The sequence below is a fragment of the Fringilla coelebs genome (genome assembly GCF_963513975.1).
Source record: "Fringilla coelebs genome assembly, chromosome: 13".
Classification (NCBI taxonomy): Eukaryota; Metazoa; Chordata; class Aves; order Passeriformes; family Fringillidae; genus Fringilla; species Fringilla coelebs.
In genome coordinates, this window is record NC_140039.1 from 4099485 (window position 1) to 4123994 (window position 24510).

Sequence of the window (24510 nt, forward strand, 5' to 3'; positions counted from 1 at the left end):
GAATGTGGAAAAAAGGGGGAATGTGGAATAAAGGTAAAATATGGAAAAAGGTAAAATATGGGAAAAGGTGGAATATGGAAAAAAGGTAAAATATGGAAAAAGGTAAAATATGGAAAAAGGTAAAATATGGAAAAAGGTAAAATATGGAAAAATGGTGGAATATGGAAAAATGGTGGAATATGGAAAAAGGTGGAATATGGAAAAAAGGTGGAATATGGAAAAAAGGTGGAATATGGAAAAAAGGTGGAATATGGAAAAAAGGAGGAATATGGAAAAAAGGAGGAATATGGAAAAAAGGTGGAATAACTATAGAAAAAGGTGAACTACAGAAAAAAGGTGAAATATAGAAAAAGGTGAACTAGAAAAAAGGTGAAATATAAAAAGATCTAAAGGAGTTTCAGTGACAGGTCATCCCTGCCTACTGGGAGAAAGCAAAGAGGAATATCTTAGTGCAGTCAAGGGCCTGGAATCAAAATCAAAATTATCTCAACTGAAAAGCATCAGTGAGTGAGTGAATCTTGCAGGTTGCTGTCATAAGTGATCAGAAGAATTTCAAATAAAAATGCAGGCCCAGCAGCCAGCAGAGGGGAACAATGAGAGCATTGCTGAGGCTCCAGGATGACAGATTTCCAAACTGAAGGGCTCATAAATAACTTACACCACCCCAGTGCTCAGTAAATGCCACAGCAAAAGGGTCTCATGTTCCTGAGATGGTAAAAAGGGAAAACATCTGCAAGGGCAGGGGAAAATCCTGATTAAAGCAGAAATTGTAATATAATAATGCCAGCAATGCCATCCCTCCATGAAACTGGGAAACACCCAACAGGAACTCAGAGTTTGGTAAAAAGGGGTAAAAAGCCCCTGCAGCAGCTCCAGCTCCCAGCAAATGGAGGAGAAAGAAGAAGAACTTGGGGAAGAACTTGAAAAATCAGCAGAGAACCTGGTTTTGATACATTTCATATTTGGGGTGGTTCCAAGTGAGCATGAGTGTAGTAGGGGAAAGAGAAATCTCTTTAAGGAGAATAAGTCAGATTTCCAGCACCAGTGGGTGCTAAATTTGAACTCTGGAAGGAATGTGAGCTATAGGTAAAAACAAGAGGGTTCCTACATCTTTATATCCAGGTTGCTTGGTGGCAATTATCTTTTTGTGACATTAAACTCTGGGGTCTCCTCGTTCATTCCATGATGCACAAGAAGGGGAGCAATAAAAGGAAATGCTCATTGTCCTCATTAAAATAGAAACACAGCCAGTTTTGCATTAAAATACTCTTTAAATTTTAAAATAAATATTTCAACATCCATGATTTAAGGCTTTAACCAGTTTTCTGCAAGGATCAGATCTGTTTTCCAAGGAATTGCAACACTTCTCACCCCAAAATAATGAGCAAACAGCCTCATTTTGCTCCCAACAGGGCAAACAGGTTAATTAGCCCAGCCAGTAATTAGCTAAATGTTCTCTCCTGTAAGTAAAGTTACAAATGATTATCTGTGGGAAGTGGATTTGTAGAGAGCTTTCAGGGCTTGATAAAAGGTTTACACAGTGTGTATTTATTTGAGATAAGAAATGATGATTTAGAAATGCTATAGAAGAGGACAGATATGGTGAGAGAGAAATGGAGTTAGAAAAAAGTTTCAAAGGAAGGCTTTGTAAATAAGATTAGATACTTCAGAGAAATAGAACTATGAAAGATGCATTGCAGTAAGATTTACAAGGGGTGGTTTTAGATGATTGGCTGTAAGGCATCTATAATATGGTGTGGTAAAAAGCTGACAGAAGAAATGCTTATAATGTTTTGTAATTAAGGAATAATTAACCTCTGATTGTGATAGCATGAATGAGAACATCTGTATTGTCTCACCCTTCTCATGAGACTGAAAATGGAATAAAGGTTTTTCAAATGCCTCAGTTGCCCCATCTCTGGGTGAGAAAAAAGGATTGTGTGACAAATGTCCATCTGAAATATTGTCTGATGAATATCCATCCTAAATATTGTCTGACAAATGTCCATCCTAAATATTGTCTGACAAATGTCCATCCTAAATATTGTCTAATAAATATCTATCCCAAATATTGTCTGATAAATATCCATCCTAAATATTGTCTAATAAATATCTATCCTAAACATTGTCTGACAAATATCCATCCTAAATATTGTCTGACAAATATCCATCCTAAATATTGTCTGACAAATATCCATCCTAAATATTGTCTGACAAATACCCATCTGAAATATTGTCTGACAAATATCCATCCTAAATACAAATATCCATCCTAAACATTGTCTGACAAATGTCCATCCAAATATTGTCTGACAAATGTCCATCCTAAATACAAATATCCATCCTAAATATTGTCTGACAAATATCTATCCTAAATATTGCCTGACAAATATCCATCCTAAATCTAAATATTGTCTGAAAAATATCCATCCCAAATATTGTCTGACAAATGTCCATCCTAAACATTGTCTGACAAATATCTATCCCAAATATTGTCTGACAAATATCCATCCTAAATCAAAATATTCATCCAAATATTGTCTGATAAATATCCATCCTAAATATAAATATCCATCCTAAATACTGTCTGACAAATATCCATCCTAAATCCAAATGTCCATCCAAATATTGTCTGACAAATATCCATCCTAAACATTGCCTGACAAATATCCATCCTAAATACAAATATCCATCCAAAATATTGTCTGACAAATATCCATCCTAAATATTGTCTGACAAATGTCCATCCTAAATCCAAATGTCCATCCTAAATATTGTCTGACAAATATCCATCCTAAATACAAATATCCATCCAAATGTTGTCTGACAAATGTTCATCCCAAATATTGTCTGACAAATATCCATCTGAAATATTGTCTGACAAATATCCATCTGAAATATTGTCTGACAAATATCCACCCTAAATATTGTCTGACAAATATCCATCCTAAATACAAATATCCATCCTAAATACAAATATCCATCCTAAACGTTGTCTGACAAATGTCCATCCTAAATCCAAATATCCATCCTAAATCCAAATATCCATCCTAAATCCAAGTATCCATCCTAAATCCAAGTATCCATCCCAACACTGTCTGACCAATGTCCATCCTAAGGAGCTCTGCAATCTCCCTTGCTGGTGCCAGCACAATTTTGGCACCAGCAGAGCTCTCAGTGTCCTCCCAGTGCCCTGAGCTCTGACAGGGATATTTGACATTCCAGCACAGCTTCTGCAGGACCAGAAAAAGACAGAGGGGGAATCACACAAGGAAAAATTGGCCCAGAATAAAACCAGATTGGTTTCCTGCTGTGAGCATCCCAAAATTCCTGAACAATTGCCTGCAGGAAGCTCCTCTGGCACGTGGCTCTGGGCTGTACAGCTCTGGTAGGGAAAATTTGGCTGCTTGCATGTCTGGCCCCTGCAGCTTCCAAAGCAGAGGAAGGAAGGGATGACTGAGCCCAAATGAAAAGGACTGCAATCTCCAAACATGCAGATCATCAGCAGCTCCTCCTGAATCCTCCAGCTGGGCTGGAATTCTTCTAAAATTCCCAAATCATTGGTTTTGTGCTTTAGGAGCTCCAGAATGACAGGAGGAGAATGCTGACAAAAGGAAGGCACCACCAAGACAACACCAGCAAATTCAATTCTATCTGTGCTGAAAGTCTGAACCCCCAGTAATCCTGACATGGAGCAGGATGAGATCCTAAATTACCTTAATAAAAAACAAACCAACATGGAGACTACAATTAAATCATAATTGGATTTGTCGTTTCAAAGCATCAGCATCAGATTTCCACATAATGCAGGGTGACATATTCTTATTCCAATAAATAAAAGTTAGCAGAGTAAACAAAAGGCTGTGTTTCTACTGTAAGGAAATCTGTGAGCCAATGGAGCAACCTTTTCAGCACACAAGAAATTCAATCCCCAAACCACATGAAAAGTGATCTCTCTGGGAATAGCACAGCTGCTAAAATCCAGGGCACTTTTTATTAAATCATCAAGTCTGTTTATGTAAAATGGGCCTCTCTTAAAATGACCTCCAAGAGGAAATGATTTGCTAAGGAAAAATTGATCCCTGCATTGAATTTATCTGCGTGGATGTACATTTTTATTGTTTTTACATGGCAGCGCTTCCTGAATTGGAGATAAGGAGAAAATAAGAGGAAAAGAGAAAGGAAAAAACCTTCATCTAACAGTTTAAAATCTCCACCATCAAGGTTTCAGCTACTGCTGAACTTTCAGCTCTTCAGCAGGATAGATCCAACTGCTGCTATTTTTAGAAACACCCAACTTCAGTGCTTTGGCTTTTGAAGACAAAAATGCACATTGAGAGTCCTTCAAAACTTGTCAGATGTGCCCAGAGGGGAAAAAATAAAAAATCACTGGATTAGAATTATTGTGCAAATTCTGCAGAAATTGCCAGTGCCCCATTATTGTTTGGGGGCTCTTTGGAAGGAGGACAAGGGCATGGAAGGAAGAGAAAGAACTTTCTGCAAGCACTTCCTCAAGGTGCAGGAGGGTGGAATAAAATCCAACTGCTGTTAATTTTAGAAACACCCAACTTCAGTGCTTCAAGTTTTGAAGAGAAAATGCACATTGAGAGTCCTTCAAAACTTGTCAGATGTACCCAGAGGGAAAAAATAAAAAATCACTGGATTAGAATTATTGTGCAAGTTCTGCAGAAGATGCCAGTGCTCCCTTATTGTTTGGGGGCTCTTTGGAAGGAAGAGAAAGAACTTTCTGCAAGCACTTCCTCAAGGTGCAGGAGGGTGGAATAAACTCATGGCACTCCAAACCACGAGGCAAAAACCCCTCTGAGTCTCCCTGCTGAGAGATCCCAGGGAAAAACTTCTGGAAGTTGCAAGAGCCAGAAAAAAACTTGCCAGAGGGAATTTTGGAAAGGCAGAGGAGAGGGAAACAATGCAAGAGCTGCCCCAGAGAGCCAAGAAACAGCTGGGAGCTCAGAGGTGACTCAGGACTGGCAGCACCAGCAGCAAAATGAACAATCTGCTCAATAAAGAAATGGCAAGAAGCAATTTTTTTCCCCCTCAATTGTTCATTATTTGTCTGGTTTGTATCACAAAGTTGAAATTTCGACAGCTTTGCCTATTTGGAAAGACATTAAGCTGCAGAAGGTTAAAGGGATATTTATTTAATTTCAGACATCAGAAAGCATTTCTTAAATAACACCAATCTCATTCCTTCCTACAAAGCTGGAAGATAATGACAGTATTTTTGTGATAAGTGTTTTTGTGATTTTTTTTTCAGCAATGTCTTGGTCAATCTTGGATCCTTCAGCAGCATGATGTGGAGGTAAAAAGAGCAGCATGCTAAGAGGTGATGCCAAAGAAATTCAGAAAACAGCTAAAAAAAAAGGCTCTGAGGGAAAAAGAACTTTTAGCTGAAGTGGGAACAGATTCTAAGCCATAAGAAGTCAAGAGAAAATGTCAAAAAGTTCCCCAAAATTGACCTAGAAATATAAAACCAAATTAAGCACAAGCTCAGCCTTACCTTGGCTGAACAGGCTGTGCACTTATCAAATGCCAGGCTGACTGGAAGAACATTATCAAATCTGGATAAAAATCCTCGGATCTAGAGGATGAAAAATAAAAAAAATAGAAAAATCACATTACTATTTTAACCATTCCCAAAATTCAACATGAACTGGCCACATCCATTCCATAAAAAGAACATCCACCACCTTCTAACAGTCACTCCCAGTAGAACTTGTGGTGAATTCATACTGAGCCCATCTTACTGCTCTTTTCTCTACAAATAATGGCACAGCTGCCTGCATGCAGCATCACTTCACCACAAATAGAGGCACAGCACCATCTGCAGTTGCCTTTTCTGACTGCAAAGTCCCATGAAAAATCAAAAGTCGTGGTGTGGAAGGTTAAACACATTTTTTTCCCCATCTCTATGACCTAGAGTCTGAACATTGAACTGCTGTGCCTCCCTCCATGATGATGTGGTTATGATATTATTGATAGGCAATTTGAAAATTCCACTCTTTCTGCTGACAGAGGGAGCTCTGACAACACTCTGCAACACTTTGATCATTTCACTTGTGAACTCTTTCCTCCTTTTTTATTCTGTTTATTATAATGAAGAGATGTCACCTGGAACAGAACTCCAGTAACTCTGCAATATTAATAATAATACCCCAAATTTGAAAGTTTGAAACCGAATTTTTGAAAAACTCTTAACACAGCTGAAAGTGGAGTTTGGGTTGAGATGAAGAAAAAAAAGTGCTGTGCACTACCAAAACAACAAGAATCTTTTGTGATAACAATAATCAACAATAATTAAAATCAGCCAACTCCCATAATAATGGAGAGTTTTCAAACTCTGAAGAGATTCGAAATGTTAATTTCAAGATGCTCCTATTGGCAGCTCTGATGGAGAACAGAAAGGTCAGAAATTGATTTATTCACATAATTCCTGCTCCCAGCAAATTCCTGCTCAGTAGGTAGAAGGAATTTTGTGTCCATGCACAAATACAGTGCCAGGAAAACCCTGCCTTTAATATTATATTAATTATTATTATTTATATTTATTTTTTAATTAATTGACATTTTTATTGATTTTTTATAATTTATTGACATTTTTTATTTATTGATATTTTATTTTTTAACGAACATGGCGAGTCAGTCCTCTAGGAAATAGAATCAGCATTTTTTTTTAAGGAGACAACATCTGTGATGATCAGTTCCCAGCTCTTCAACAAAAAGTTTTATCACCAATGATTTACCTGGTGAGGAACAAGCCCAAGAGAAGTGGGTGGCTCATTCATTCTGTCATCACTGCTGCTGGCCACAGCATAACCACTGCCAAAAACACAACAGGGGAAATCAGAGCAAGGCTGCACACTCAGAATTTCCAGGCAGCTTCCAGACATTTTGCTCCAGCTTCAAATGAGTCAAGGAATCTGTGTGGAAAGTCTGGCTCATAGGGACCAAGACCCAGCATGATAAATATATATAAAAATCAGTCTGAGACTCATCTTCAACTCCTAAGTCACTTTTTCTCTCCCAGGTTTTAAAGAGAGAAAACAAGGCTCATGTTCAGGGTGCAGAAATTCAGAGTAATTTCTGTGTCCCACTCACTGAGCTTTAAATAAAAAAAGGAAAAGGGGGGAGAAAAAAAGGAAGGGGGGAAAGGGAAAGGAAAGGGAGAAAGGGAAAGGAAAAGGGGGGAAGGGAAAGGAAAAGGGGGGAAGGGAAAGGAAAAGGGGGGAAGGGAAAGGAAAAGGGGGGAAGGGAAAGGAAAAGGGGGGAAGGGAAAGGAAAAGGGGGGAAGGGAAAGGAAAAGGGGGGAAGGGAAAGGAAAAGGGGGGAAGGGAAAGGAAAAGGGGGGAAGGGAAAGGAAAAGGGGGGAAGGGAAAGGAAAAGGGGGGAAGGGAAAGGAAAAGGGGGGAAGGGAAAGGAAAAGGGGGGAAGGGAAAGGAAAAGGGGGGAAGGGAAAGGAAAAGGGGGAAAGGGAAAGGAAAAGGGGGAAAGGGAAAGGAAAAGGGGGAAAGGGAAAGGAAAAGGGGGAAAGGGAAAGGAAAAGGGGGAAAGGGAGAAAGGGGAAAGGAAAGGGAGAAAGGGAAAAGGAAAGGGGGGAAAGGGAAAAGGAAAAGGGGGAAAGGGAAAAGGAAAGGGGGGAAAGGGAAAAGGAAAGGGGGGAAAGGGAATAGGAAAGGGGGGAAAGGGAATAGGAAAGGGGGGAAAGGGAATAGGAAAGGGGGGAAAGGGAATAGGAAAGGGGGGAAAGGGAATAGGAAGAAAAGGAAAAGGAAAAGGAAAAGGAAAAGGAAAAGGAAAAGGAAAAGGAAAAGGAAAAGGAAAAGGAAAAGGAAAAGGAAAAGGAAAAGGAAAAGGAAAAGGAAAAGGGGGAAAAAGAAAAGGAAAGGGGGGAAAAAGAAAAGGAAGAAAAGAAAAAGGACAGCAAATCCAAGATTACTAATGGCAACATTTTCTTCTTTTGAAAGATTCCTAATACTTTTCTGAGGTTAAATTCAGAGAGAGAAGAAAAACTTCAGCCTTGATGAAGCATTTCCCTCCAGCACTGCACACTGCTTTAATTTACAGACATCACCCCTGACAGAATTGTCCTTCCTGAGGTGCAACTCCTCCTCCTCCCTACAGATTCTGTGAAACTGGTGTGATTTCCCAGGGAACAGCCTTGGCTCACCCTTCTGGATGCTGCAGCACAGAAACCATGAGCTCCACCGCCAGGGCTCCAGCCACCATGGCCAGTCCAGGCCTGCTGACCGTGCACTGCTGGTCCAGAGTCCGATCCCTGGTGGACTGCAAACACACACAGCTCTCAGGGGAGGGCAGAACAACTCCAAAGCAACCAGCTGCCCCGTGCAAAACCCCCCCAGCGCTGTGAAACTCACAAAATCTGCTATTCCTTCACCTCGCGCGCGCCAACGCGGCGCAGATCCCTTTAGGAAACGCCCTCAAAGCCAAACAAAAATCCCAGTTGCAAGAAAAGAGGGACAGAATCACCCTTTGCATAAGGTTCTACTCACATCCCCCGGTGCCACCACGTCATTGCAGAAGTAGCAGCCCAGTTTGTAGCCGGGGATGTTGGAGAAGAGCGAGGATCCCAGCGGGTCAGAGGAAGCGGAGGCGCTGCTGGAACGCGAATCGCCGGATTCTTGGTGCTTTGGCTTCTTTAGGCCATGCCTCATCACAACAAAAGTGTCAAATCCCAAGGCAGCATTGATGACCAACTGCGAACAATAGAGAGAGAACAACAGATTTCGAGCGAGCCAAAAAAGGGAGGGGAGGAAAAAAGCAGCGCCAAGGTTTTTATTCACTATAAACGCCAAAAAAACCCACAGGCTGCAGATGGATGAGCAACCCATATCCACCACCTTAGCCTTAAACACCAGAGCTTCTGAAAGGTGCAGAATTTCAGCTGTTATTCACTATAAACGCCAAAAAACCCACAGGCTGCAGATGGATGAGCAACCCATATCCACCACCTTAGCCTTAAACACCAGAGCTTCTGAAAGGTGCAGAATTTCAGCTCTTATTCACTATAAATGCCAAAAAACCCACAGGCTGCAGATGGATGAGTAACCCATATTTACCACCTTAGCCTTAAACACCAGAGCTTCTGAAAGGTGCAGAATTTCAGCTGTCAAGCCCTTAGAAATAAAACTAAAACCAAAATGAAGAGTCTGTCTCAGAAAGTCACAGGGCCTTGTCCTTTTCTGTGCCTGATCCAAATGAAGGACTCCCTCTAGCTGTTACACAAACTTGTGACAAAAAATAAATAAAAAAAAAAAATCAACAGCAGCTTCAAGCAATGAAACACCATCTGTTATCCAAAGCAATTTCTGCTCAGTAAGGAAAGCAATTAATGATTACTTATGGGCTTCATCTGCATCTGCTTAGTCACATGGGGAGCAGGAGCAGCTGTGCTGCACAATTCCTGTGTCCTCGTTTCCCCCCTCTCTCTCTCTCTTCTCCACTTTGTGGCAAGTGCACAGAGGAATGTGGAGCACAAAGATCAGCTCAGTGATGACTGCAGCCAGTCAAACACAAAGGAAGATGTGCAGCTCCTGTTGGCAGAGGTTCTGCTGCAGCACTTCCTCGTTTTCCATTCTTCCAGCCAGGAATTATTTAAAAGAAGAACTCTGAAGGAAGCTCTCACAAGAATTGCACATCTTAATTAGCAAGCTTTGAGTCTCATCATCGTTCTCAGTATTTCCAGTTATTTCTGCACGTTCTTTCAGCCCTGTAGTAGTTTATTTTTCCTCAGTGCTGAAGTGGAACTCTGCTGTTCAAACTGTGCAGGGCTACAGCAATTAGCAGATTGCATCTTCTCACTGCATCTACCTGTAAAACCTGAGTAAGGTGTTCCACTTCCAAAATGTGAGTGAGAGATGCTATTAGAAGAAATTACTAATAATTTTAAACAATTCCTAATGTTTCTTCTCAGTTTACAGGCAGGTAACTATTTCATTCTAACTGATTGAGCCTTAGTTTAAAAAAATCATCTGGTTTTGATAAAGAGACAATGGAGAAGCACAAGAGACAAATGGAGAAGTATCTTTTGGGTATGGATTAACCAAAAGAAAAAAGAAGCAAATTTTGACAAGTCCCAGTGCTGAGCAAGAGCAGAGATTTAACATCTGACATGAGGATTTAGCATTTGGGGGGCTGGTTTGCCTGAGGTGCTTGTTTTGGGCAAGGACTGCAGGAGTGGCAAGGATGATGGAAGGGGAGGACTCTGCTCCCCATGGACCTGGTGATGTGTGCAATCCACAAATCATTTCCCACCAGCATCTTCATTTTCTTTTTGAGGCCTCCAGGACCATGCCACACAGAATCACACCTGGAGCACAGCTCTCATTGGGTGTTTGCCAAAGTAAAATACTGAGCATTTCCTTGGGCACCTGGAGATTTCCCTGCTGTGTTTTCCCAGTGACAGAGAATTCCATCTCAGATCCTGAGGGATGTTATCCAATCAACCAGCTGCGATGCAGACACACCACACCACGGAGTAACAGGGAAATGTCACAAAAAGTTTCAATATTTATCCTCAAAATGATACAGATGCTGCAAGAAAAATGTAGAGGGGCACTAAGAAGTTTTGCAGATCATAAACCATTCTATCCTGATTGAACCAGACAGGATTCATATAAAATATGCACATAAAACTCTAGATATTGCTGCAAATTCCCAACCATCAAACCACGTGGAACAGCAGGCTGGCACTTCCCAGCTGCAAATGTTGAAATTTTAAAAGTGAATTTTTGAAAAACTCTTAACACAGTTGAAAGCAGAGTTTGGGTTGAGTTAAATGAAAAAGTTTTGTATGGTACCAAAACAACAGAAAGATTTTGTGGTAATAATAATAATAATAAATAATAATTAAAATCAGCCAACTCCCATAATAATTAGGAGTTGACTGATTTGAATTGTTTTCAAACTCTGAAGAGATTCAAAAAGTGAATTTCAAGATGCTCCTATTGGCAGCTCTGATGGAGAACAGAAAGGTCAGAAATTGATTTATTCACGTGATTTCTGCTCCAAATTCCTGCTCCCAACTCATTTCTGCTCAGTAGGTAGCAGAATTTTGTGTCCATGAGCAGCACACACACAGTGCCAGGAACACCCTGCCTGGGCTGTGTGATGGGTTGCTATTATTGATATTTATTTTTTAATGAACATGGAGAGTCAGTCCTCTGGGAAACAGAATCAGATTTTTGGTAAGGAGACAACAAGCTTTGCAAACTTGCTCATTTTGTCATTTCTGTGCTGTTTTCAAACAACTGAAACAGAAAGCAAGACCACAGGTGCAGGAAAGGCCAGGGGGATTAAGGAGGAGCTGGTGAATTATCCAGTCACTCACAGCTACACCTGAGGGTGTGATTCACTGAAGCCCCCACTAAAGGGACACTGATCTCTGCCCTGGCAAAGAGCAGAGATCATTTCAGCTGTAAGGAAAGAAGTCCATTGCTCAGGGCAATTTAAAATAAAGGAATTAAAATAAAATAATAAGTAATAATAAAATAAAATTAAATATAAAATTAAATAAGATAAATAAAATAAAATAAAATAAAATAAAATAAAATAAAATAAAATAAAATAAAATAAAATAAAATAAAATAAAATATTTAAAATAAAGAGAGAGTGGAAGGGAAGGGAAGGAAAGGAGTGGCTTGATGGCACACCTTCCTCTTGCTGGCTGCAATGAGAGCAGGAAAGAAAAGGGGGGAAAGGAAAAGGGGGGAAACAAAGGAAAAGGGGGGAAAGAAGGGAAAGGACAAGGGGGAAAGAAAGGAAAGGAAAGGAAATTTCAAGGAAAGGAAAGGAAAAGGGGGGAAGGAAAAGGGGGGAAAGGAAAAGGGGGGAAAGGAAAAGGGGGGAAAGGAAAGGAAAGGAAAGTTCAAGGAAAGGAAAGGAAACTTCAAGGAAATTTCAAGGAAAGGAAATTTCAAGCAAAGGAAAGGAAATTTCAAGGAAAGGAAAAGGGGGGAAAGGAAAGGAAAGTTCAAGGAAAGGAAAGGAAAGTTCAAGGAAAGGAAAGGAAAGTTCAAGGAAAGGAAAAGGGGGAAAGGAAAGGAAAAGGGGGAAAGGAAAGGAAATGTCAAGGAAAGGAAAAGGGGGAAAGGAAAAGGGGGAAAGGAAAAGGGGGAAAGGAAAAGGGGGAAAGGAAAAGGGGGGAAAGGAAAAGGGGGGAAAGGAAAAGGGGGGAAAGGAAAAGGGGGGAAAGGAAAAGGGGGGAAAGGAAAAGGGGGGAAAGGAAAAGGGGGGAAAGGAAAAGGGGGGAAAGGAAAAGGGGGGAAAGGAAAAGGGGGGAAAGGAAAAGGGGGGAAAGGAAAAGGGGGGAAAGGAAAAGGGGGGAAAGGAAAAGGGGGGAAAGGAAAAGGGGGGAAAGGAAAGGAAAAGGGGGGAAAGGAAAGGAAAAGGGGGGAAAGGAAAGGAAAGGAAAAGGGGGGAAAGGGAAAGGGGGAAAAGGGGAAAGGAAAAGGGGGAAAGGGGGAAAGGGGGAAAAGGGGGAAAAGGGGGAAAAGGGGGAAAAGGGGGAAAAGGGGGAAAAGGGGGAAAAGGGGGAAAAGGGGGAAAAGGGGGAAAAGGGGGAAAAGGGGGAAAAGGGGGAAAAGGGGGAAAGGGGGAAAGGGGGAAAAGGGGGAAAGGGGGAAAGGGGGGAAAGGGGGGAAAGGGGGGAAAGGGGGGAAAGGGGGGAAAGGGGGAAAGGGGGAAAGGGGGAAAAGGGGGAAAAGGGGGAAAAGGGGGAAGGGGGGAAGGGGGAAAGGGGGAAAGGAAAAGGGGGAAAGGAAAAGGGGGAAAGGAAAGGAAATTTCAAGGAAAGGAAAGGAAATTTCAAGGAGAGGAAATTTCAAGGAGAGGAAATTTCAAAGAGAGGAAATTTCAAGGAAATTTCAAGGCTCGGCTGGTGGCGCACCTTCCTCTTGCTGGCTGCGATGAGAGCAGGCAGCCAGCGGCTCTCCCGGGTGTCCATCAGCAGGAACACCACGTCGTGGCCCTCGATCAGCTCCTCCAGCTGCGCCACGTCCTTCTGAGCCTGGGCCATGGTCACCTCTGAGAAGTTCACGGGGTGGCCTGGCATGGGGATGCTCATGTTGTAACCCTCAGAGCTCTAGGGAGAGGCAGAGAGAAGATCAGCACTTCAGGAGGTGACCTTGAGATTGAGGAGGTGCAAAATTCAGCACAGGTCAGAGGAGAAATTCAAACCCCGCTGTCAGAATGGCAGCTCTGCTCCTTGCACCTCTCCCTGGGCACAGGGCTGGGGGTTCCCAGGCTGTATTTAGGCACAACACACCCAAAGTCTCAGCAAATCACTGCAAGAACAGAGTGGAGCTGCTCCTGATCCCAGGGGGTACAAACAGCACCCCAAAGCCAAGCAGCCACGTTTCCACAGGATCATCATCTGTGATTAAAACTCATCCTGATTCTCTTCCCAGCCCCTTCCCACATGATTTTAACAGGCTGCAGCTTGAGTTTCTGCTGCTAAATCCTGCCTCAGCCATGTGCAGCATCACACACACTGCTCCTTGTTTCCAGTTCCTCAGGAGGACAACAGCCTTGGATGATTTCCCTCTAGTTCCCCAGCAAAAAGCAATTCTGAGACTTGTCACTGCAGAGCTGGAGGCTTGCACTGTGCAGAGGCTCCTGTGGCAGAAACATCTCCCTCTTCCAGCCCCTCACTTGGGCAGGACACACTGAGAGCAAATATTGAGCCAAAGAAGCATCTACATCGTGCATGGACAATGCAAACAATTCATCATTTCCTTTGGAGATGTGTCAGCACAGCCAGGCATCTGCTGCAAGGGAAGGGAAGGATGGAGCCATCATTTGTGTTACAGAACAAGCCTTGCCAAAGCCTCCCTGCTTGGCAGGAAAAATTAAAAACCCAAAAAGCAAAAACCTGGATGAAGCAAGCATGAAATTCCATGGGAAGAGAGGAGAGGAAGGTTGGTGGAACGTGCTTTTGCACAGACCAATTCATGTCCAGCACAACTCATAAATCCAGGTGAGTCAAATGACCAGAAGGGTGAAGATACAGGAATAACAGACAGAAAATAACACAGAGAAATCCATAAATCCCCCTGAGGATGAAAAGAACCATCCAGCAGCTTGGAGAAATGACTGTGGGTAACAGCTGCATTAACCATACCAAAGGATCCACCTTTTTTTCCCCTCTGCACCATCAGGAAATTACTGGGGCAGACCTTAATTTCAGTGTCATTATCTCCTCCAAAAGAGGAGGAGAACAGAACTTAACCCATGCTGTGCCTGAGCAAAGTGTTCATGGATAACCCATCAAGCCTGTGCTGCACAAGTGCTGATTGATCAGATCAGCTCAGCTCACACTGCTGGTGACTCAGGAGGGCAATTATTTGTTTAATGAATTAAAATAAATAAGCTGGAATTAACTGCACCACAAAACAACCAATGTGGTTTGTAAATACTAAAATCCTACCAGAAGCCCAAAAAAAAGCTCAATCCAGGCACTGCAGCTGTGGGAATACAGACAAGCCTGGCAGCTCCAACAATTTCATTTGGATAACTGTTCCTCAAAACAAAGGCAGCAGCCAAAGTGGCTGAGGTGCATCTGGCAGCCCAACAATGGCAAGAAGAGCTCAAAGGGCACGTTGGCATTATTTTAAGGAGGAGTAAATGTCCATACATATCCCCAAAGAAAGATCTTGCTCATTCCACAGAGTCCCAAAATCTCAGGAATCTAAGAAAAGTTTTTAAATGCCTCCAAATTATCCAAAATATTTCGTTTCAATCTCATAAAATACTAGAATGACATTTAAAAAGGGGGACTGTACGTTCCTCCCTTTGCTAGCAGTTAAAAGCTAAGCTATATCATCTAATGCAGAAAATCAACTTAGAGAAGATTGCAAATTTGGGGTCTAAAACATAATAGGAAATCTGAAAAATCCATTTATTACTTCCCTCAGGACCTGCTCCCAGAGTAGACAATTAATATATCTGACCTGGCACTACCCAAAGCTCCTTAGGACACCCTGGGCAGGAAAACAATTCACTTCACTATCAACAAGCTACAAAAAAATGACTTAATGATCCTTAATTATATTTGATTACTACAAATATTTACTGTCACCCTGTTCTTCTAAAGTTCTTCTAAGCCTTCTGATTTTTGTAATGGAGTTTTTCATGCACTTTTCATGTAAATAATGATTGGTTTGCATTCTTTTCTGGAGGAGGGAATTGATGGACTGTTGGTTTGACCAGTGTGGATGGAGAGGTGACAATTTCATCCTCCAATCCAGGGTCACTTTTGGAACTCTATAAATCTTGAAGTCCAGAAATAAACTAACTTTTTTTCCCTTGGACATCTCAGCATGGGAGCGTCGTTCCTTTCACGTCATATCGTGACAATTTACCTCAACAAAGTTACCAGGAACAGGAATTGGAAGTAAAAAATTTCAGTAACCAACTAAAATATTTCAGTAACCAACTAAAATATTTCAGTGACCATGTCAAATATTTCAGTGACCGTGTCAAATATTTCAGTGACCATCTCAAATATTTCAGTAACAAACTAAAATATTTCAGTGACCATCTCAAATATCTCAGTGACCAATTGAAACATTTCAGTAACAAACTAAAATATTTCAGCGACCATCTCAAATATTTCAATGACCATCTCAAAGATTTCAGTGACCATCTCAAAGATTTCAGTGACCATCCCAAAGATTTCAGTGACCATCTGAAATATTTCAGTAACCATCCAAAATATTTCAATGACCATCTCAAATATTTCAATGACCATCTCAAATATTTCAGTGACCAATTGAAACATTTCAGTGACCATCTCAAATATTTCAGTGACCATCTCAAATATTTCAGTGACCATCTCAAATAAGATTTCAGTGACCATCCCAAACATTTCAGCACACCCGCGTAGCGTTTTTAACGTTTAACCATTAAAACTTGGAACAGCAATTTAAAGTCACTTTTTTTTTCTTTTTTTCAGTGATAGCAACATGGAAATAACGATTTTACCACTCCTGGGAAGATTTTCTGCAGCCTTTCTGCTGCTGCCAGAGCCTTGGGCTTGCCCCCGCTCAGGCAATCCTCGAACTCGTAGAGCGGCTGCCGCACGGGGTTGGAGTAGGAGATCTTGGCATTGTCCACAAAAGTGATTTTCCTCACCCCCCAGCCCTAAAGGAGAACAAAAGTTAACAAAGAGAATTACAACAGCCTTGGGAAATGTTTTTTGAGTAATGCCAGGCACTCAACGATGAGTTTTGTTTGCTTTTTTTAAGCTACAAAAGTTTTTGTGATTATTCGTGGCGACTGAAATAAGGGAACAGGAAATTTGGTTGCTAAATATGTACATATAAATTTTATCTAAATATATATATAAATAATTTGGTTGTTAATGCTAAATATAGCATTTAACAGAAATCCCTACAGCCCTGCTGAATTCAGTGGAAAGGGGTGAATATTCCTGCAAGGAATTACCAGCACAGTTATTTCACTGTGAATTTGCTCTTTATAGCTCGTTAACTTGCTCCAGAATTTCTTTTTTTAAAACAAATTCAAAATATTCTGCCAAGTAAGGTTCCCCTTACTACCTCATGTCAGCAGAATTATTTATTTCCATTAGGCACAGATTTCACCTGTTCCCTGCAATTTCTAATATAACAAATGTGCATTCTGTGTATTTTGATGCAGAGAATGCAATTTGTCGCTGCTGTGTTATGGCAGCTGGACAAAAAAAAATAAAAAAAAGAAAGAAAGAAAAAACAAAAAGAATTTATGAGAAGCAAGAGATTATTTGTGAGATGAAGGATTTACCATCAAGGTCCTTGCTACACTGCAGCCCAGGGTGCCAGCCCCCAGCAGCAGACACTTGGCAGCCACAATCTTCTCCAAATCCAGAGTAGGCACCAACCTCCAGCACATCAACTTCAAATTCAGATCCACGGATGATTCTGCCAACCTGTGCCATGGAATAAAAAAAACAACAACTTCTGAACCCTCCTGTACTTCTCCAACAAAGGAATCACTGACATTTCAGCTGAATTAATTTTTTTTTAAAGGAAAGAATTCAGCAATATAATACACAGGTAATATGAAAAACAGACAAGGGCTTCTGAAAAAGTAACAATCTAAAACTAAAATTTTAGTAATAAAATTCATGCAAGTATGAAAATAAAAATGGTGTCTCAGCCAAGATTCTTGTTAAGCTGAGTGCTAAGACAGATAATTTGTCCATAAATTTTTGTTTCTTTTTTTAAACTACCTGGTTTCCTGCATCCAGTTACACCTGCCCTTAACTTGAAATATTCCACTTGTGCCTAAAGCACGTGGGCCCTTCTTTGTGGAAGTTTGAGAAAGAAAATGAAGTAGGAAATTTGTGTTCATGCAAGGGGCAGATTTTTATACCCATCAGAACACAGGGTGTCAAAGCTTTCACCAAGCCACACCACCACAGCTCTCAGATTCCTCCAAGTTTCACTCCCAATCTTTTCAGCACCCAGGAAATTCTTTGTCCAACAAGGATTTACATAGCAATTGTCAAGGCTGGAATTTCACCAGCACCTCTTTGGGAAGCACTGAGATCATTCACACAAATAAAGAAGGTCAAGAAACCTAAAGAATTCAGGGCCCTGAGATGAACTTTATTGAAAATTTCCAGAAATTCTTGACAAAAATGGCTTTGCTTGATGGGCTGAACCTGAACCATCACACCAAGAAGTTTTTCCAAGGCAAGGACACAGATGCAGACACTCTGTGACCCCATTCCTTTCAACCCACTGCCCAAACATCACAGACAGAATGAGAAAAATGAGTGAAGTCACATTCCCTGAGCTCCTGCTGGTCCCACCTCTGCCAAACCCCAAAGGATGAGCTTTTCACAAACACCCTGCAGGTTCTGGAATTCAATGAAACTGCCTGCTGCAACACTCTGACCTGCACTGCACTCAGTTTTAAAGAAATGCATTCAGAAGTCTCAGCCAGAGTCCAAAATTGCCAGGATTTCTGCTGCAGGCAGTGCTCTGTGAAGGTCCTCACTGCCAAAAGGAAAGCCCAAACAATATCCAGTGGATCTTACTGCACATTCTTACCTAGGTCACATTTCAACTTGCTATGCCTTAAAGCCAGGTAAAGAAAACTGTGGGAATTTAAAAGTTAAAATCCCAACCTTTTTGGATCCATGCATTCACTGAGATTCACCATCCTCGGCCCCATGCTTCCCTTTTGGTTCTTCTCCCATCCAACAGCTTTTGGACAATCTGTTTGAAACATTTAAAACAAAAAACAAAAAACCAAAACCAAAACAAAAAAAAAACAGGCAATAAAAATGAAAGAGAGAATGAAAACCTTAATATTGCATGACAGAAAAAAAAGAAATTTTTTTGGACTTAACCCTACTGGGAAAAAACTTTATTTTAAACCTGCCAGTAAATAACCTGTATTTAATTTGCTCTAAGGTGTCCCCTGTGCTGCTTTTGCCTGTTCAGCTTCAAACCCAGCACAGAGCTGGCATCATTCCCCATCAGATCTCTAATGCCAAGCTCAGTAAATTCATAATTCAGTCAATTTTGCCAATTTCAGTCAGCATTTCATGGTCCCTAGACCCCATCATAATTCAGTGGAGAATTGTGTATCTTAATGATATAGAATTAAATAATTTGCAACAATGACATCTGAGGCATTTCAGAACTTTTTGCCTGAGGTAGAGAAATTTGGTGATATTGCTCTGTACCTAGAAATGAAATTTGAAATTATTTTTTTAACATTTCAAGTTTACTGCTTTAAAACACACCTGGATGTGTCACTATGGGATTAAAGGAACAGTTCCACTCTGGGGCAGCTTTTTATCATTTTAGAAATTCTCCAGAAATTTTGCATCCCATAAATTCACTGTCACTTTTTTCCTACCTGAGGGACTGTAGACAAATTCAACAGGATAAAATGAGACCAGCTGCTGTTTTATTGTATCTTCTATGCCAACAGCAGGATTTTTCTTAGTTTTCAATTAGAAACACAATTACAGGAGGAAAAAAAATGAAGAGAGAGTATTCTCTCATTCTTTGTTGAAAAAGGAACCATTTCCTTTAGAGACATTCAACAGAAATTCAAACAATTTAAAATCCATTTGAAACAACTTAGCATAAGTAACAATTTTGTAGCAGTAATTTATTTTGCCATGTCAGCAGTGATAAAGAAGGAGAAAAAAAAGGAAAAAAAAAAGTTTTTAATGGCTTACCTGGGCCCAGGGGTGCCTCTGGCAGTTTGATTTCAAAGATGATGCTGTGGGTGATGTCTCTCACCCCTTGCATGGTCCTGTCTCTGAAGCAGAGCACTTCCACCCTCTGCAGAGCACTGCCCCTAAAATCAATCAATAAAATAAAAGAGAAATAAAAGAGAAATAGAGAGAAATAAAAGAGAAATAAATAGAGAGAAATAGAGAGAAATAATAGAGAGAAATAATAGAGAGAAATAATAGAGAGAAATAATAGAGAGAAATAATAGAGAGAAATAAATAGAGAGAAATAAATAGAGAGAAATAAATAGAGAGAAATAAACAGAGAGAAATAAATAGAGAGAAATAAATAGAGAGAAATAAATAGAGAGAAATAAATAGAGAGAAATAAATAGAGAGAAATAAATAGAGAGAAATAGAGAGAAATAGAGAGAAATAGAGACTGGCATGCAGCTTCTTTAATGGAAAAGAGATTTTTTTTTTTTAACAGTATTTCCTTTAGTCCTTTGCAGGTTCTGAATGAGCCTTTTTGTCTTGGTACTGGACATGGTTGTCTTTACCATGAACAGAAAGAGAAATAATTCCTGAAGGGTCAGAAAATGACTGGTTTGGGGTGGGTGACACAGCTCCAGAGCAGTGCCACTGTCAGCCTGTCCTTGCACTTCAAACTGCAGATTTAGAGGAATAAAAAGCAGAAAAGCAGCAGAGCACACATCAGGTGACATGCTGGGACTCTGCTGTGGCACCAGGATCTCTGAGTTCTCAATATATATATAATTTTTCCTCCTTTTGATCCAAACCCCCAGCAAAAAATGAGAATTTCAGTGCCTAAACCCTTCTCAACCCCAAGGTTGTGTAAATGCAACACTCCAAACTATGGAAGTGCAACTCAAAACTATGGGAGTGCAACCTAATTACAGTTTTGTTACAGCAACCCAAATGTATTTGATAATTTAAATCCTTTTTGTCAAAACCCAGAGTGTAAAACTGTGTCCTGTCTTCTCTCCAACAAAAATACAAAAAAATTCAAGTGGTGCAAGGGGAAAACCTACTAATATCTGGTTTTTAAAGTGTCAGTCTGCTATTACTTGACACTAATTAACTACTGAGATTCACAGAGTATTTTAAATAAGATTTGGCACAGCTGGAGGGTGTGGAGCTGGCATTTCCAGGTGCATGCATCCATGTGAGCATTGGGATTTATATGAATTTGTGACTGACAGAAGAAAAAAAAAAGAGAATAATGCACAAAATCAGAATCCCTCCAAGGGAAGAAAACCAAAATCTCAGGTGGGTGGGATGAGTGAAACACCATGGAGGAAATGATCTCACATTTCAAAATAATCTTGGTGGAAAAGAATAAAACAGATACCATTTGTGGGCTGCCAGGATCAGGAAGTTTCTCAGTGGCCATCCTGGATACTGGGATAAATTACAGGGATCATAAACTCCAACTGTCACCTGCAAATCAAATTGTTCTGCATGAGAACTCCTCCATCCACACTCAGGCAAAGGGCATTTGGCATTTTTAAATAAAACTTCTGGACAGGGCAGGCCTACAGGCACATTTTGCATATTTATAAATATATTTATATATTTATAATTATATATTTATATTATATATTTATATTATAAATATATCTATTATATTTATTTTATATTTATATTATAAATATATATTTATATTATAAATATAAAATTTTATATTTATATTATATTATGAATATATATTTATATTATAAATATAAATAATCCATGGTCACACCAGGTTTTCCTCAAGCTTTTGCCACAGATTTGAGATTTATTCACACTGGACACTGGATGTTCACTGCAGTAAATGCATTTTCATGGCTTTAAAAACACCATTAGGAGGGAAGCCCAGCAACTGAAGCCTTGCTCCCAACCCAAAATTCTGCACTGATTTTGGGATGAGCAGAAAGTGACAGGGCACAGGTCAGCAGGAGAACAAATCAAAGGGAAAACAGCATAAAAATCACTTTACAGCCACCCTCAGGACACCACCACCATGCCCAGCTCAGCATTAAAGCCTCAAACCATTCCCAGATGAAACATTTAATTCTATAAAAGGACTTAAAATTCTCATTACCTTCCCTCCTTGGTCTTGAAAGAAGCCATCCCACTTTTTCAGTAGGGATATCATGACAGAATTATCATGATACTTGATTAAAAAATAAGGCAGGGCTGTCACCCCCTCCTGCTGGCAGAGGTCATCATAGGCTTGCTGCAGGGCTTGGATCTGAAAGTGCAAACACAACTGAGCCACCAGCTTTGACAATCCTGCACTGTAAAATGAAAAAAACTAAAATTTGTTTATTTTTTTTTCCTAAAAATTAAATTAAAAAAACCAAACAACTTCCTTTTCTTGTCTAAACATGCATTTTATTAATAATTTTGCAATTTTAATGAGCTGGTTCACTCAGGGGATGCCCCTTTATAAAGGTTGCTTTTAAATGAGTTTCAAAACTACATATTAATTTTCATTTTTATATCCAGCTTAACATCTATATCTCAAAAATAAGTATAAAATAGCTTAGCAAAATCACCTCTTCAAGAATTGTTTGCCATAGCTGCACCTAAACTGAGATAATTGAAACAACCACGGAAGAAAAGGCAAACAAAAAAAAACAACATGGAAATTTTAAAAAGTGAAATTTGAAAAAGAAATCAGAGCCTCCAATTAATTCAGGATGTGGTGACAAAAATATCTGTGAGTTTTAAAGCTCACAGAAGTTCTCAGTACTGCAGAATTCCCAATCTCCAGGATTTTGAATACCTGATTTAGTGAGAACCTGTCCCCAAGACAGACTGGCTTCTGAGTGATCTCAATTCCATCAGGGAAGCAGAGAGCAGGGTAGCAAAACCAGTAATAGAAATGATACTTCTTTAAATCCTAGAGGGAAAAAAAAGAAGTAAAATTAAGTAATAAGGAGACAGATCAAAATAAATGATATAATACTAATTAAAATTAATGGTATAGGATTTTAACCATGGGAACCACAGGGTTAAAATTACAATGATTTTAGAAAATCCTAAAAATTCTTTTCTAAATGATTTCTCACAATGATTTTAGAAAATCATAAAAATAGGAAAAGGCTTCCACTCTCTGCATATGTTTCAATCTAAGATTTAAACAGACAATGTGTGTGCAATCCTTCAGGCTTTGTTAGCTGGAGCATTTAGCAAAGCTTTCAATTAATTAAACATGAAACAATTAATTAAACATGAAACAATTAATTAAACATGAAACAGCATGAAACTGATATCTCTAAGGCCATCAGGTAATCTTATACATTTGCAGAAAATAATATAAAAATATATTAATGCAGGATTATTATAAATACAAAATGTATTATTACTCATAAAAAGAAACTAATTCACTGCTTCCACCACAAGTGGGAGGCACAAATTTTCTGTACTCACTGCAAATGTCAGCAGCAGGAACCTGTTCAGGAGCATTGGGTTCTCCAGAGCAGCTCCAGATTTGATTGATTCCCAGATCTGATTGTGGGGACAAGAGGGAAGAAAAAGGGCAGAGAAACAGCAAGAGAACATGAGAACAGTGCAAAAAAAAAAAAAATGCAATTCTTCCAGCTACTTTTAAAGTTTGGAGATAAACATTCATTGACTTTTTTTTTTAAACTGAATTTCTTCATACAACTATCTGTGTTAAAAGGAATTTAAAAGTCATGCAACAGGGGATTGCAAGGCCACAGAAATGCAAAAGATTCCTAGTTTGGAGTGAAGATATGCATGAAAACTTTGTTACTCAAGGCAATTAATGAAAGGAATCAAGGACGGGTCAAAGTAAAGCATCTTAAATTTGACTTTCACCTCTTCCCAGTCCATGACACTAAATTAACTAAATTAACTAAATTAACTAAATTAGGCAGTGCAGGCAGACCAGCCCCTCTCACCCATGTTTTTCTTGCTTTATCTCAGGTTTCTTGCTCCTGTGGCTCTTGCCCATCTCTCTGTCACACAGACAAATTGCAGTAATCTGAGGTTTACACCAGGTTTTGGGTGTGAGGACAAATTTTAAATATGTGCTCTACAGAACTGAAGTCCCTGGCAGCTCCAAGAGCTTGAAATGGGATGGAGTTCTCCAGGTAGAATTAGTTATCATTAATTAAATTGGGTTCTGCTCCTTTGCAGAGAACAGTAAAAAGCAAACACCAAACTCTTCCTTCCAGGATGAGCTGGAACCTGAGGCTGCTCAGGACTGGAGTTTCTCCAAATTTGGGGCAGAGTGTGAAGCCCTTCAAGGGGTAGGAAGGATTTGGAAACACTCTGTGATTTGATTTTAAATCTCACCTCGTTTGCTTCCTTGTCCAGAAGTGCCTTCTTATCACAGGATTTGAAAGTCTCAAAAGTGTTGGTGTTATACAGGGTGCCAAAAGCAGGACAGCAACGTGCAGGAATGGAAGCATTCCTGGGAAAAAGAAGGAGAGCTCTGGGAATGAACACAGTCAGCAGCAGCAGTATCTATGGGATGGTGTTAATTGCAATTATCAGATGAGGCACAGCAGCAAAATTAATATCAATAAAATAATTATTTCATTTATAATTTTTATATATTAATAGAAATATTATTTACAAATATAATACTTTATATATTAATAGAAATATTATAGATAAATATATGATGCTATAGATGGTTTTATTTTATATATAATAGATTATATATTTCACATTATATATATCTTATATATAATATATTATATATTATATATATTATATATATTATATATATAATAGATAATATAATATTTCTTATATATAATATATGTAATTATATAAAAACATTGTATATAATATATAATTTTATAAATAAATAGTAATTCTATATATAAATATATAATCTTTATATATTAATATAAGTATTATATATAAAAGTATATAATATATATAATACTCCATATTATATTCTTTTACATATAATATATAATAATATACAAGTATTATATATAAAAGTATATAATATATATAATACTCCATATTATATTCTTTTACATATAATATATAATAATATACATCATATATAATATATCTTATATTGTATATAATTTTAGATAATATATTTTTAGATACCATATATATTTGTTATTATTTTATATACAATATATTATATATTTCATCTTACATATCTTATATATGTCATATTATATAAAATATTGTACATAATATATAATTGTATATATCAATAGTAATTCTATATATAAATATAATTTTTTATATATTAATACTACATATTATATTCT

The 24510-nt window shown here is 39.1% G+C and overlaps 1 protein-coding gene across 3 annotated transcripts in view; it reads right to left on the reverse strand.

The window, feature by feature from the left end:
- ATG7 (autophagy related 7) overlaps window positions 1–24510 on the reverse strand; it is a 97000-nt gene that overhangs the window by 68265 nt on the left and 4225 nt on the right. For all 3 annotated transcript variants that reach the window (XM_084214752.1, XM_084214753.1, XM_084214751.1), the window contains exons 4-17: window positions 23564–23681; window positions 22673–22750; window positions 22026–22142; window positions 21339–21488; window positions 20604–20692; window positions 19235–19356; window positions 18167–18257; window positions 16816–16960; window positions 16018–16176; window positions 12923–13117; window positions 8529–8732; window positions 8186–8301; window positions 6762–6837; window positions 5519–5599 (exon numbers count right to left, since the gene is read on the reverse strand). In XM_084214752.1, coding sequence (XP_084070878.1) covers window positions 5519–5599; window positions 6762–6837; window positions 8186–8301; window positions 8529–8732; window positions 12923–13117; window positions 16018–16176; window positions 16816–16960; window positions 18167–18257; window positions 19235–19356; window positions 20604–20692; window positions 21339–21488; window positions 22026–22142; window positions 22673–22750; window positions 23564–23681 — 1741 coding nt within the window. The remainder of the gene's footprint in view (window positions 1–5518; window positions 5600–6761; window positions 6838–8185; window positions 8302–8528; window positions 8733–12922; window positions 13118–16017; window positions 16177–16815; window positions 16961–18166; window positions 18258–19234; window positions 19357–20603; window positions 20693–21338; window positions 21489–22025; window positions 22143–22672; window positions 22751–23563; window positions 23682–24510) is intronic.